Here is a 12,034-nt window from a genome sequence, read left to right on the forward strand (position 1 = left end):
TCTGACTTATAAGCCAACATAAAAGCTATATTTTATGTAATTTTTTCTCTTTAACGTAGTGAATTGTGAATTGACTGAGCAAAAAAAAAGAAAAAACAATCTAGAACATGTGAATTTTTGTCCAGGCTTGTTACTCTAGTCCCAAGTCTATAAAAAAAAATAAGCCCTTCTGCACTCTTAATCTCAGCATTGTACAAAAAGCCATTTTGGAGAAAAACGTGCAAATAGATAAATGTGATACATAAAATTGTAACTCACAAACATTTTCTTGAAACACCTTGTTTTTTTTTGTAAGAAATTCTGTGCATTATTTGTGCAAACTCTCCTTAAAACAGCTTTCACTGCATCATTGATACATAGCATTCCGTTCTTGAAGTCGCACTCAACTTCCAAACAATGCCCGCCTAGTCCCGTTCAATGAGGTTTGGGATTCTGCAGATATAATTTTCCTCGTTGCTAAAGGTCACAAGAATGCAGGGCTTAGCTACCATACTCCGGTCAAGTGCCACCAATGGGCATTCTAGAGAAAAAAAGCACTTTATTATGTGGCCTGGCAAATTTAACTCGCATTCCTCACAAACAACTTTGCCACACAGCAATACAATTTTGCCACTGCTTGGGCATCCGACATTGACCACCTCGAAAATTCTCTTTATAACAAAAAATTCTTCCTCATACGATTCAATAACACTGCTGTCACTTTTGATTCCCCTCCTATATTCCCGGCTATGCATCACAGTTCCTTGATATACAAAGCGAAAATATTCTTGCACTTGAGGTACGCTGCTCAAAAACAACTCCAGAGCAGCTCTCTCAGCTGGAAGGAGCACTGGCACATCTTTTGGTGCACCAAGCATGCAGGCACCTTGCACATAATGGGCCTTTTCCACATTGGGATAGCTAAGAAAACTGCGGCACAGCTGCATGCTCCTTGGTGGAATAACATCCAAAGAAAGCAGGAGGTGTAGTTCCTGGGACATTATTATGCGCTCCAAGATTTGGTTGGGCACACCATTTGCTGCCGTAACTAACTTAACTATGTGGCCATTCCCACTCTCAAAGCCAAATGCAGAATGGGCCCACAGGGGTCCGAAGTTCCGGGCTGCTTGGGGTAAGTGCAAGAGCTGGTGCACATTGAAGCTCATGCAACGCTCCCCATACAATGATGCAGCCCGGCTTACAAACCGTTGCAGGAGGCGATCTGAAATAAAAAAAGTAAGAGTGCTATTTTATACCTAACAAAAATGAACTTATGATCGCAAAGGTAATGACCATTCAGCCAAAATGTTGAGCACTCAAAACTGGCCCAATTTGGTCTTCCTTTCACATATCCCACTGGACACGTGCATATTGTGAAAGCATCATAGCTCACTTGTACTGCTCAGGTTTCTCGATGGTAAGCCTCAACATACTAAGTGGATATATTGCTATGTTTATTTCTGTAAGAACACAAAATAAAAAAACAAGCACACAACTCATTTAAAAAAAGAGATGATGACCAAGTAAAAAATACAGAAAGCTTTTTATGGTATCCACCTTCTTGAAGTACCCCCTGTACTCTGGCAATATGCAATTGGGCTCCCAAGGCTTCAAGTTTGAAGTTGGGTACAAAGAATGGGATGGAGAAATCCTGCAGGGGAGGTACTTGCTGTACAAAATATAGAGGCAGCTGGCATGTCCTTTTTGTTCCCTGGCTAGCTTTGGGCAAGACGGCCAAAGGTTTTTTTTTGGCTACAATTAATCAAATGTTCAATGTTAATGATGTTCAAAAAAAGTGCAGGAAAGTTACATGCTTAGGAATTGGAGAAGAGTTTTTATTGGTTTCCTGTCAATTCCTCCATCTTGTGGCGGTGGCAGCATCGAAAAATTGCAACTGGAACAATTAGATGAGAAAAGAAGGAAAATCACTTCCCACCACCACCATCACTATCGTCCTACATCTCTCAAATTGTTCCACTGCTTCTTCTCCAATTTAGAAGAAGATAAATGGCTTTACATGCCAGAGTCTCGGACTAGTCAATTAATTCTTACCTCCTCCTCTGATTGTCAATAACTGCGCTTGCGTTCTGCGTGCTGCAAAGCTAATACTTCACTCTCGCACTAATCACAATGATCATATCTTGTTCTTTTTAGATGGGGTACATTGCAAAAGTGCAGTATGAAAGTGAGGAAGGACCGAAAACAAATGGGGGGGGGGTCATGTGCTTTAGCTCTTCGCCACTCATTAGTGGACTGAGTGTTGGCGTTAACAGTGGACAGGGATAGGGTGACCCATGTGCCCATCCTATTGCAGATGGCAAAGCCAACCTAAGACACAAGATTCTACTCAGCCTTGGGCAGCCCCCCATGGCCATCCGAAAGACTGATGCCTCAGACAGTCTGGTGAACGACAGTGTAGGAATCCTGAGAGACCCCTTGATGTTACCAGTACCTGCGAAGAAATAATTTTAACAGTGAAAGGCACAGGGTGCTAACCATTACCTTCCCTTTAAGTGATTAAAGGGAAGGTAATGGTTAGTACCCTGTGCTTTTCACTGTTAAAATTATTTCTTCGAAAACACAAAGTACAATTGCCAGGCATGCTATTAAAAAATATCTTTTTTTTTGCAATGATGCATGAGGCACTAGTATATATGGGCACCTCTTGGTATACATCAATGACCGCTATTTATTTTCATAACTGAACTTCTTTTATACTGTTTGTTTCAACAACCAAGTAATGGTTGTGAGGCATGAAAAGATTGTTGTATAATTACTGTGTCATCTTAGTTTCCAGCAATATTAAAGCCAGAGCCACAATTACAATGAATGAAGCAGCATCGAATATATGTACTGCAGTTTTTCCAAGCCTCACATGAACTATACTGACCTTTGAAGTGATAGCCAGAAAAGCTTTCGGATGTTGAAACGTAATAAGCATGAGAGAAGAAATGTGATTATTTATTTTAAGCTAGCCAACCATGTAGTGACCTATGTAATGCTTTAAATGCATCATTAAAAAGGAATCTTGGCACCAATACTTGGCACATATGCTACTTTAATCTGATCTGCACACATTGCCTTGTCATCACCATACAGAATGAAATTACCATGCTCCAGACACAAAATGCTTGAACTCACCTGCATAACTGATGGCAACAGATGAAAGTTGCTCCTGCAGAAGGATGAAAATTGCCTCACAGAGAAGGCCAAAGTGCCTCAGGTACTGAGCAGGGAGGGTGTGTAGGCAACATGGCACACAGTAGAAAAGAAGCCAGTTTCGCCATTCGTGCGCTTTCCAAAAGTGCCTCTCTTGGATTGAGCGAGGCAGACGTGTGACATGGTGTGGTGGTCTTATAGCAGTGAGCCGCTTGTTCAGTGCATTCACAGTACTTGGTCGCCCTGCACAGTTAGTACACATATGTAAGTTTACGAAAGATACAGTAGCACCAAGTACGGACATGGAAGAGGTAGGGGATAACCTAGGATGAAGTGTTTGTAAGCAAAATCTAACTGAGAAGAATTCACTCCCACTTAGCACCACTGACGTGTCATTGATATGCAATTGATGATAACTACATCAGTATATAGTGCTCGTTCAATCCCCTCACTTTGTCAGTGTTCGTACCTTTTGCTCTTGCACTTTTCTTCATTACACACTAAGAAGCCCGGCTATATGTACTGAGTAGTGTAAAATTGTTACATTAGGTACACTTTTGGAGGAAGCAACATAGTTCACTACAGAATGTTACGTCATCTGAAAAACACAAAATCTAATTGAGATCATGAACAAATGCTCACCTATGTAGAACTTCTCACGGCAGCTCGATGAGTCGAACCAGTAGTCGGTGAACTGCCTGGTAACGCCCAACAGCACACAATGCATGTACTCGACCGTGTAACAAGATACAAGGTCGAGGTACTTCAGAGGCCAGAAAGGTGATGGTCCTTTTAGACCATTGACTGGTGTCTGTAGGTCCAAGGCAAGTTTCATGTCCTTGCGGACACTATCTCCCGTCCTCTCTCTTGCAGGTGGCTCAGTTGTGGTATACAGACGTCGTCCTGAAATGCAAAAATAGTGACTTCAGTGTAAGGTCACTATTGTACAAAAACAAAATTTGAAAATAAAAAGAACATCTGTCAACAGGCCACAACAAAGAATGACAGGTTTGTTTTCAAGAAAGCTTCCAAAAAAAATTTCGCTGCAAAATACACAGTCTCTACTGTAGTGAAAAGCTTTCTTTGGTAAACTCAGCAATGAGCCTGCTACTCTTAGCTAAAATAGTGCTCGTGGCATGGTCCAATGTTTTGGAGGGCCATCATGAATGTTAACTATAGTACCTCAAAATGAGATAATATTGTTGATGGCATAAAGAAATGCCATTTATTAGCCTACCTGTCGGTGCCCAAAGGTGACATCAGCTAAAGACAGTATCTGCAGAGCTAGCAACTCTTTGAACAAGCTAAGGACACACCAGTCTTGAGTTCTGCACTGTCAGCAGTGATAAAGAAATCAGATTCTATTGGTAAGCAGTGGCATTTGCTAGTTCCAGAATATAAAAAGTAGTTTTGTTATGCAATCACTGCCTTATCACAACAGAATGGTTTGAATGCTATTAATATTGGTGAAGTGAAATCCTTACCTTTGTCCAGTTTCCCACAAGCTAGGCACCAGGGACATCCAAACCGGCCATTAAATTGTGTGTGGTTGCCCACAGATGCCCGGGCTGGAGCATCCACACATACACACGCAATGTACAGGTTCGACACCACAGCCATAGCACCATGCTGCCACACAACCTTGCCAACACTCTGTACAGCCTTGACAAATTCTCCCATAAAGAGAGGCATATCCGGATGTTTGTTCCCAAACCATAATCCAGCCAAGAAAGAATTTTGAGTGCGATGAGGTTGTGGAAGTTCGTTTACACATAACTGTATCGGCCAGATTGACGAATTATTGGATTTGAAGAGTGGGCTTCCGTCGGTATTCACAGTTAAGGTTAGGTCGCTCCACTTTAAATGTTCCCGTTGCCGCAGGCCTTGGCACGCTGCCGCATCGCTTATGTCTGTCATCGTTCTGCTTCCAGCACCAACTCCCTCAGCCAATTTGGACAGACTTGCAAAAAGCACTTTTCCAACTTTTTTTGCAAGATGGTGGAGCTGCTCCTTGAGGCTCATTATGGCAAAGAAACTTCCCCTCTTCGTGACTACACTAACTTCAACTTCTGTTTTACACACCTTGCAGTAAAGTTTGTGGCTGTGTTTGCTGCTTTGCAGTAGCGATAAGCATGTTTCACAGTAAAAATGCTGTTGAACGGAACTTGTACACTTAGATGACCACAATTTTCTGAATAAGTATTTCGAATGTGGTAGGCCTGATTGTTGAAATCCAAATAAGGCATCGATCAATTTAAGTAGATCACCAAGGGCTGACCAAGTCAGCCCGTGGGCGACAACAAAGGCCATTACCAACACAATTGCCTCCGCCAATGTTGTAGTCGAGCCGGGAAGCGTTTTGCGCCCGAAATCTTGAACACAACGAGCTAAAAGCTCTGTGTCATCGAACTGTGGCACAGCACCGTGCGGCTCATCAACACCATCATCTCCGCCGTCCGGATCATCGCACTCCTCAGTGCTGCAACCGCTCTCACTAGCAGCACCCATCCGTGGTTCCAGGTGGTCAATGTCTGGCAGAGCACCATCGTGGGTCTCGCTGGTGTCTCCTTCGCCACTGTCACCCAACTGAGAGCGCTGCTCACAGCTGTCAACTTCGCTACAGTTACTTTCGCTTGCAGCGCTGTTACCGGGCACGGAGACAGTCAGGTCCTTGATGCCAGAAGTTGAAGGCAGCGTTGCAGCTGCCACGCTCGGGGCATTTAGTCGTTGCTTATTGTACCACAGTGTGGAGCGTGGCACAACAAACTCGCTGCTTTCATTAGACAAATAAAGCTTGCGACGTTTCGGAGTCGTAGATTGGCTGTTGCTCATGGCGGTATGACGCAAAAAGTGCAAATGAAGACCTATTTGTGCAGGCTTCTCGATGTGCAACCAGTGTGCACCACTCCCAGACGAAAAAAAAAAAAAACTGCACCGTCATTAGCTACCAATGCTATTGGCATGGGTTGGCTAGCACGGCACCATCGAGCAAGAGTGGCTGTTTCGTTTGTCTCTTGTAGTACGTTGAAAATACATATTTTCGCCCGAAAGCAATATTGGTACTTGTGTAGTAATCACATTTACGTCATGCATGGTAACGTGAAAAATTGAAGATAATTAGTCCGCGTCGTCTGCTAAAGGATGACATGCCGTTCTCTAATATACAGGATATCATTTGTTGTTTTTTTCGCCGCTTACAGATTCCGAGCTGGACAGTGCCCTTGGGTTTTGGGTTATTAATCGTCCAAAATGTATGAAACCTTCGATTATATAAGTTAGTCACTGCTGCACAGAAGGCTCAGTGCGGATCGTACATATTTAGGAAATGTGGGGTAATTAAATGCAGTTGATATGGGCATCTGATTATAATAGCTGTAAGACGACCCCTTACTTCCTATTTAGATATTTGTTCGGTGCAGTGTATTCTGCTAGTTAATCTTCAATATTGTGGCGCTCCATCGCTGAGCCAGGCTGAGCCGTTCCCCTTTTGATTGCGGCGCTTGCGGTGCTTGCGGCTTGCTAGTAGTCTTTGCGCCGCCAAGCCAATCCGAGTTGATTACTAACCGTACGACGTTTCTAGCCACCATAGTTCATCCATGCGTACGATCATACTGCACGGACTGTTTCTTGGTCTTAGCAGTGTTAGCAGTGTCGTGTGCTTTGCGATAGCCAGCTTTGCTCACTCTAATCTGTCATGAGCGCGTCAATTCCTACTTACGCCTACGTAAAATACAGTGACGGCGCTAGAGCGGTCGTGCACGTGTCTTTGATACGCGACTATTCCCCGACCTCGGTAACCGAGGTTGCAAAAAAGAAGAAAGATGCCTACTGGTGCGGCGGAAGAAAAGAAGATGAGGGGTTTTATCCGGCCCAAGTAATCGAACTTGGAGGTGAGTTTTTCGATTACTTCGCTGTGCGGTCTGTCATATTTCAGTAGCGTGCCAAATACACCGCCGTGATGCATTCACAAGCCATGAAATTAGCTTCTCTGATCTTAACGAAGTTTGGTGGCGAAGCTGCTTAGCGGAGAGGTGCGCGGAAACGTTATTAGTAGTGCTGACATAAGTGAGGTATATGTTCATAAATTATCGGTAACTGCATGACTGCATGAGGCGATAATGCCTAGCATTTTCGTAGCTTGTCTTGGCTTTGCTGTCACTTAAATAATGACATTTCATGATTTCTTCTCTCATTCATTGTGTTTCAGTAACACAGACGGATCTCGTTCAGAGAATGGCGAAAAAGAAAATTCCCGTTCCGGAATTTATTTTTGACGAAGTTCTGCCACCGCAGGAAATAGTTGAAAAGACAAATGTATGTACTGAGATAAATTTTGCATTGTCTTGCTGCTGCCTATTGCAACAGTGAATTTTGTATAGGATTTGAGAAGTGCATAGGGCAATTCTTTTTGTCATATCTTGGGAACGTTTTCATGCAATTTAAGCTCCAAATTGTGTGTGTTCTTTCATGACATGCTGCAACAAATGCTTATTGCTGTACAGTCATGGACAAGCTATTTTCAGACTGAGGATGGCATATGCAAGCTACAGTTAGCATCATGCAAGTGCTAAAGGTTTTAGACGATAACCAGAAATATACAGACACAGAAGGGCGCAGAGGTGCACCTGGATCGATATTATTGGTGTGAGGTGCGCCAAGTGACATTCTCTTTGTTTCGTCCTGCAGTATGTAATCCACAATATGTGCCTGTATGCTTTTGGCTAGCACAAAAAATCAGTTTTTATCGTGTTGTCTCTAGTTTTGCAAATGTCTTTACCCTGCGTGATCACCTCAGGCTTATTGCTCCAAAATTTGCAGGTTAACTTAATTTGCCCATTACTGTACATATAACTCTTCTTTGTCTTCATCAGCGGTTGTCACAACAGTAGTGGGCCTTGTGCTCTGGGGACAAGAAAATGTGTGCATGCATGTTTATCACGTGTAGAAAACTGAAATGTCGTGGCATTCTTTTAATACCTGAAAGGGAATCTCATAGCATTCCTGGGCATCATTTAAGTGAGCATAAGTGGCACGACAGAATGGTCCTTTGTACACTGCTATGGTTGAGGGGGGCATGGATGAAAACTGAAAGTTAGGTTACTTGTGAGATAAATACCTAAAAAACTAGGACATTGAATATCTGCCACCGTAGCTTAGTTGTAGAGCGCTGCACTGGAGTGGGTCATGGGTTCGGATCCCATAGATGCCATGTAGCAGTTATTTCTTCTGCTTTTTAATTGTTTATTCTCAGGTAAATGTTTACGCTACTAATTTCCCAAGAATAAACACCTCAAATAAAAAAAATACCATATGTTTATTTCAGTTTCAGTGACTGTTTGCCTGGTTTATAGTTTCTAGATGTGTTCAAGATCCAGGATAGAATGAAGGGGAAAATATAGATACAGAATAAGAAAGAGAACTGAACAAGGGTAGTGGGAGTCTCAGTCACAAGTGAAGCCAATGTTTCGACAAGGGGAATTGCCAAAATGTTGCCTTGGTTCGCAAACTGAGACTTCCCCTCAACCCTTGTTTGGTTCTTTCATATAGATATGCTGAAGTTATTAGAAGTAAATGCATACTGAATAAACCATGTTTAGTGTACCTTTACAGCTATGCTTAGTACTATATATGTTTAGCTTCATTAGGGAATTTTGCAATCAAGCTTGGTCTCTGTGCTACTATATGTTTTGCCTTGTTTTCATGCTGCAACATATAAGCACATGATGTGGGACATGTTACTGCAGGCTGTGTCAGCAAAAGAGACGGCACGAAAGATAGGGAAGGCCAAAAGGCTGAAACTACAGGAGATGATGTCCGAGGAGGAGTCAAGCTCGGAAGACGATGTTGTGCCGAAAAGGTTGCTCGTTGAGGAGCAAAAAAAAAGCAACACCCTCCTGCAGAGGCTCAAACAAGTACGGAAAGAGAAAGCAGAGTTGCAAGCTCGCCATGATCGGCTAGAAGACGCTTTCCTGAACAAATTCGGTGAGAGATAAGCAATAACTTGCAATATCAAGATGGGTCTGTTTGTGCTGATTGCAGTATGCAAGCACTTGCATAGGTGTGAGCGGCTTCATCTGATGTGGACATATGCTTTATCGCAGTGCTATGTTAGGATGCGGCTTTAATAAAACGAAATGTGGACCTAAACTAAATTCTTGGAAGCATCGCACCTTACTTATGCCCTCGAGTCAGAGTTCTACTGGTATAGTTCTAGGTGCACAAACCTGCTGTTTGTGTTTGTGCTTTTATAAATGTACAGATTTCTGCCATGCAAGTTAATTGTTGTGCTTCAAAAGTTAGGTGACAGAAAGGCATCAGTGTAAGGAGTCTTATGCACAAACACTTTTGAATTTGAGAACTGTAATAATTTTAACTTTAAAAGGACCACTGACCATCATTTGGACAATTTATAGAAACAAGTGTAGTGCTTAGATCCTGCACTGAAGATGATCTGTGCAAGATCTTAGAACCATGCGTAGCCTGAAAAGCTGTAAGAATTCAAATCAAAGCTCTTTTGTTGAGCAAGAAATGTGAAATATCTGGCTCAGTATGGTTCTAATGGTGTGTCTGTTTTATATGCAGAACCCTGGATGGCAGCACGCTGTAGTAATTGCCCGAAGGTATGTATAAAGAAAACTGTTTGAGTAAAAAAAGAACTTTTTTTTATGCGAGATAACTAGATGTTGCAATTGTTCACATATCTAGGCTTATGAATTCTGAAGTCGAGTGATGTGACACAAAATTTGAACCAGAAAAACCTTTTCTTTTGCGCTCATGAGAGGGAGCCAACCATTTTGAACTTGTGCAGAAGCCCTATGGCATGGGAGAACTGTCTCATTCCATTTTCATGTGATTCGCTGGTACTGCTGGCATGCAAAGATGGATAGAGGGTCTTGAGAAATGGTCTTGGCAGCATCTTGGCACTCTGCAAAGCTTGCTGTGCAGTGCAACCCTATTGCAAAAACCAGCGTCTCCAGTGCGAAACCAGTAAGATTTTCGCGCTGGTTTTGCACTGCATCTGCTGGGCACGCTGGAGGTCTGCGATATTCACTGGAGCAGTAACGGGAAGACACTGGCTGCACTGGTGCGATGGGAGAAAAACGCTGGGATTAGCCTTTTGACGCTGGGTGTGTCGCTGGCATCCGCGATGCACTGGGAGAAGCGCTGTATGTGCGCTGGGCCGCACTGGTCCCAGTGCCCCAGTATAGCCGGTGCGGCCTGCGGCGTCAGCCGGAGTAGCATCCCTCAGGGGCCAACAGGGCAACAGCGTACTTTCAATCGACCATCGGGGGGCATATGAAAAATATGGTTCAAGCAAGCGCTTTTTGCTGCGAAGTCGTTGCGCATTTGTAAGAACACAAAGGCAGTATCTTTTTTCTAGAGTTTCCATGTTTCGATAGGTCGTTTCGAGCGTTTCGAGAGCGACAACGATCGCCGCGCCTCGATCTCATGACAGACTGACGATTAACGCACTACTAAAGCTGGAATTGAATAATATGGGCTACCATGCATAACCAACTTCACAGCTGATCTTAAGGGCACTCTAACACAATGATTACTGCCAAAATGTTCAATGCGGGCTCAATCGCAGGCGAGCGTAGCCTGCACCACGGCCCAGTATCAACAGCAGAAAGAAAAACTAAAACGAGGAAGAGAGTAGTTTACCGAGCGATGGGTCCATGAGAGAAAAAGCAACAACATACAGCGCTTGTAATACATAATATTTGGCGTGTTTCTCAAGCTTTTGCGCTCCTTCTTACTCTGCGTATCAAGCAGCCGAGCCCTCGGTCATCGCAACGCTTCCCGCAATGTTTACATACAAATAAGGTTTAGTTACACGCAATTAGGGTCATCGCTGCGGCGCTTGCCGGTATTGAAGCTTGGTCGCACGTTTTTCCTTGAAGGCTTCTACTAAAGCTCCGTGTTCAGCGAAAATTACGCCCACGGTAGCAGAGCACCACCCAAGAGCCGGCGTTGGTAAATTTGCCAGCGTTGTCAAACTCCCCATGTTAAAATGATTCCAGTGCACAAAATAGCGCGCATGGCACCCAGAACATTAGTTGCAAGTCGTGAGAGCAGACAGCAAGCTAAAATGATCAAGAAGTTGCAAATGTTAGAGAGGTAGCAATGGTCTGTAGACTGCGAAACATGAAGTCCCAACCTTTTAAATGCGGGTCATGACATAAAATGCAAAAATGTTTATAGATTATCCAGTTCTCGGCGTGGCCGAGTGGTTAGCGTGCTGAGCTAGTGAGTGGTATGTACCTAGGGGCTTAGTTCGAGGCACGCTTGGTGCAATAATTTTTTTTTCTTTTTTCTACTTTTTTTTTAGGTTTTTTATGTACCTAACTTGTTTCGTTCCTTTTTACTTGTTTAATTTTTATCCCACGCCTTTTTTTTTTCGGGCGAACAGTGCCGCCAGCGCGGAGCGTCCCAGTATGCCGCGTCCCAGTGCGCCCAGTGTCCAGCGTCATACTGGGACCATAATCAGGTATGGCGCTGGGGCGCTGGCTCCCAGTGGCACTGGTTTTTGCAATAGTCACCTCCCCCCCCCCCTTCACCCGTTGTATGATGTAACACCAAAAAAATATACCATGTTAATATCAATGAGAAGCATTTGGCATGTTTGCAAGGTATGCACTATGGCCTGCAATGACAATGATGTGAAACAGGGATGTATTAACAATTGACATTTAAAAAAATATATTCTCTGTCACAAAAGTGGGAGGTAGGTTCATTATGTGAGTAAATGAGGTATGTGCTGAAATTCTGTCTACAGGGTCCACAGTTCTTATTTTACTCCTCAGAGTTATAATTATGACTTTCCTACGGCCACCTTAATTAAGCACTTGCCCTGGCAGCCGCAACTCTCCTGGAAAATCTCTGGTGCTCACTA

General features: G+C 43.4%; 1 protein-coding gene across 1 annotated transcript; it reads right to left on the bottom strand.

The window, feature by feature from the left end:
• Window positions 1-206: 206 nt before the first annotated feature.
• LOC146180759 (uncharacterized) lies at window positions 207-5,342 on the bottom strand. Its single transcript, XM_084576139.1, has 4 exons — window positions 4,623-5,342; window positions 3,781-4,041; window positions 3,121-3,381; window positions 207-1,201 (listed from the first exon to the last, which is right to left on the bottom strand). Exons 1-4 carry the CDS (start codon window positions 5,158-5,160, stop codon window positions 405-407), a joined length of 1,857 nt encoding a protein of 618 aa, XP_084432265.1. The 5' UTR covers window positions 5,161-5,342; the 3' UTR covers window positions 207-404.
• Window positions 5,343-12,034: the final 6,692 nt, after the last annotated feature.

This window comes from Amblyomma maculatum, chromosome 8 (assembly GCF_055883805.1).
Source record: "Amblyomma maculatum isolate TAMU_Amacu chromosome 8, ASM5588380v1, whole genome shotgun sequence".
Classification (NCBI taxonomy): Eukaryota; Metazoa; Arthropoda; class Arachnida; order Ixodida; family Ixodidae; genus Amblyomma; species Amblyomma maculatum.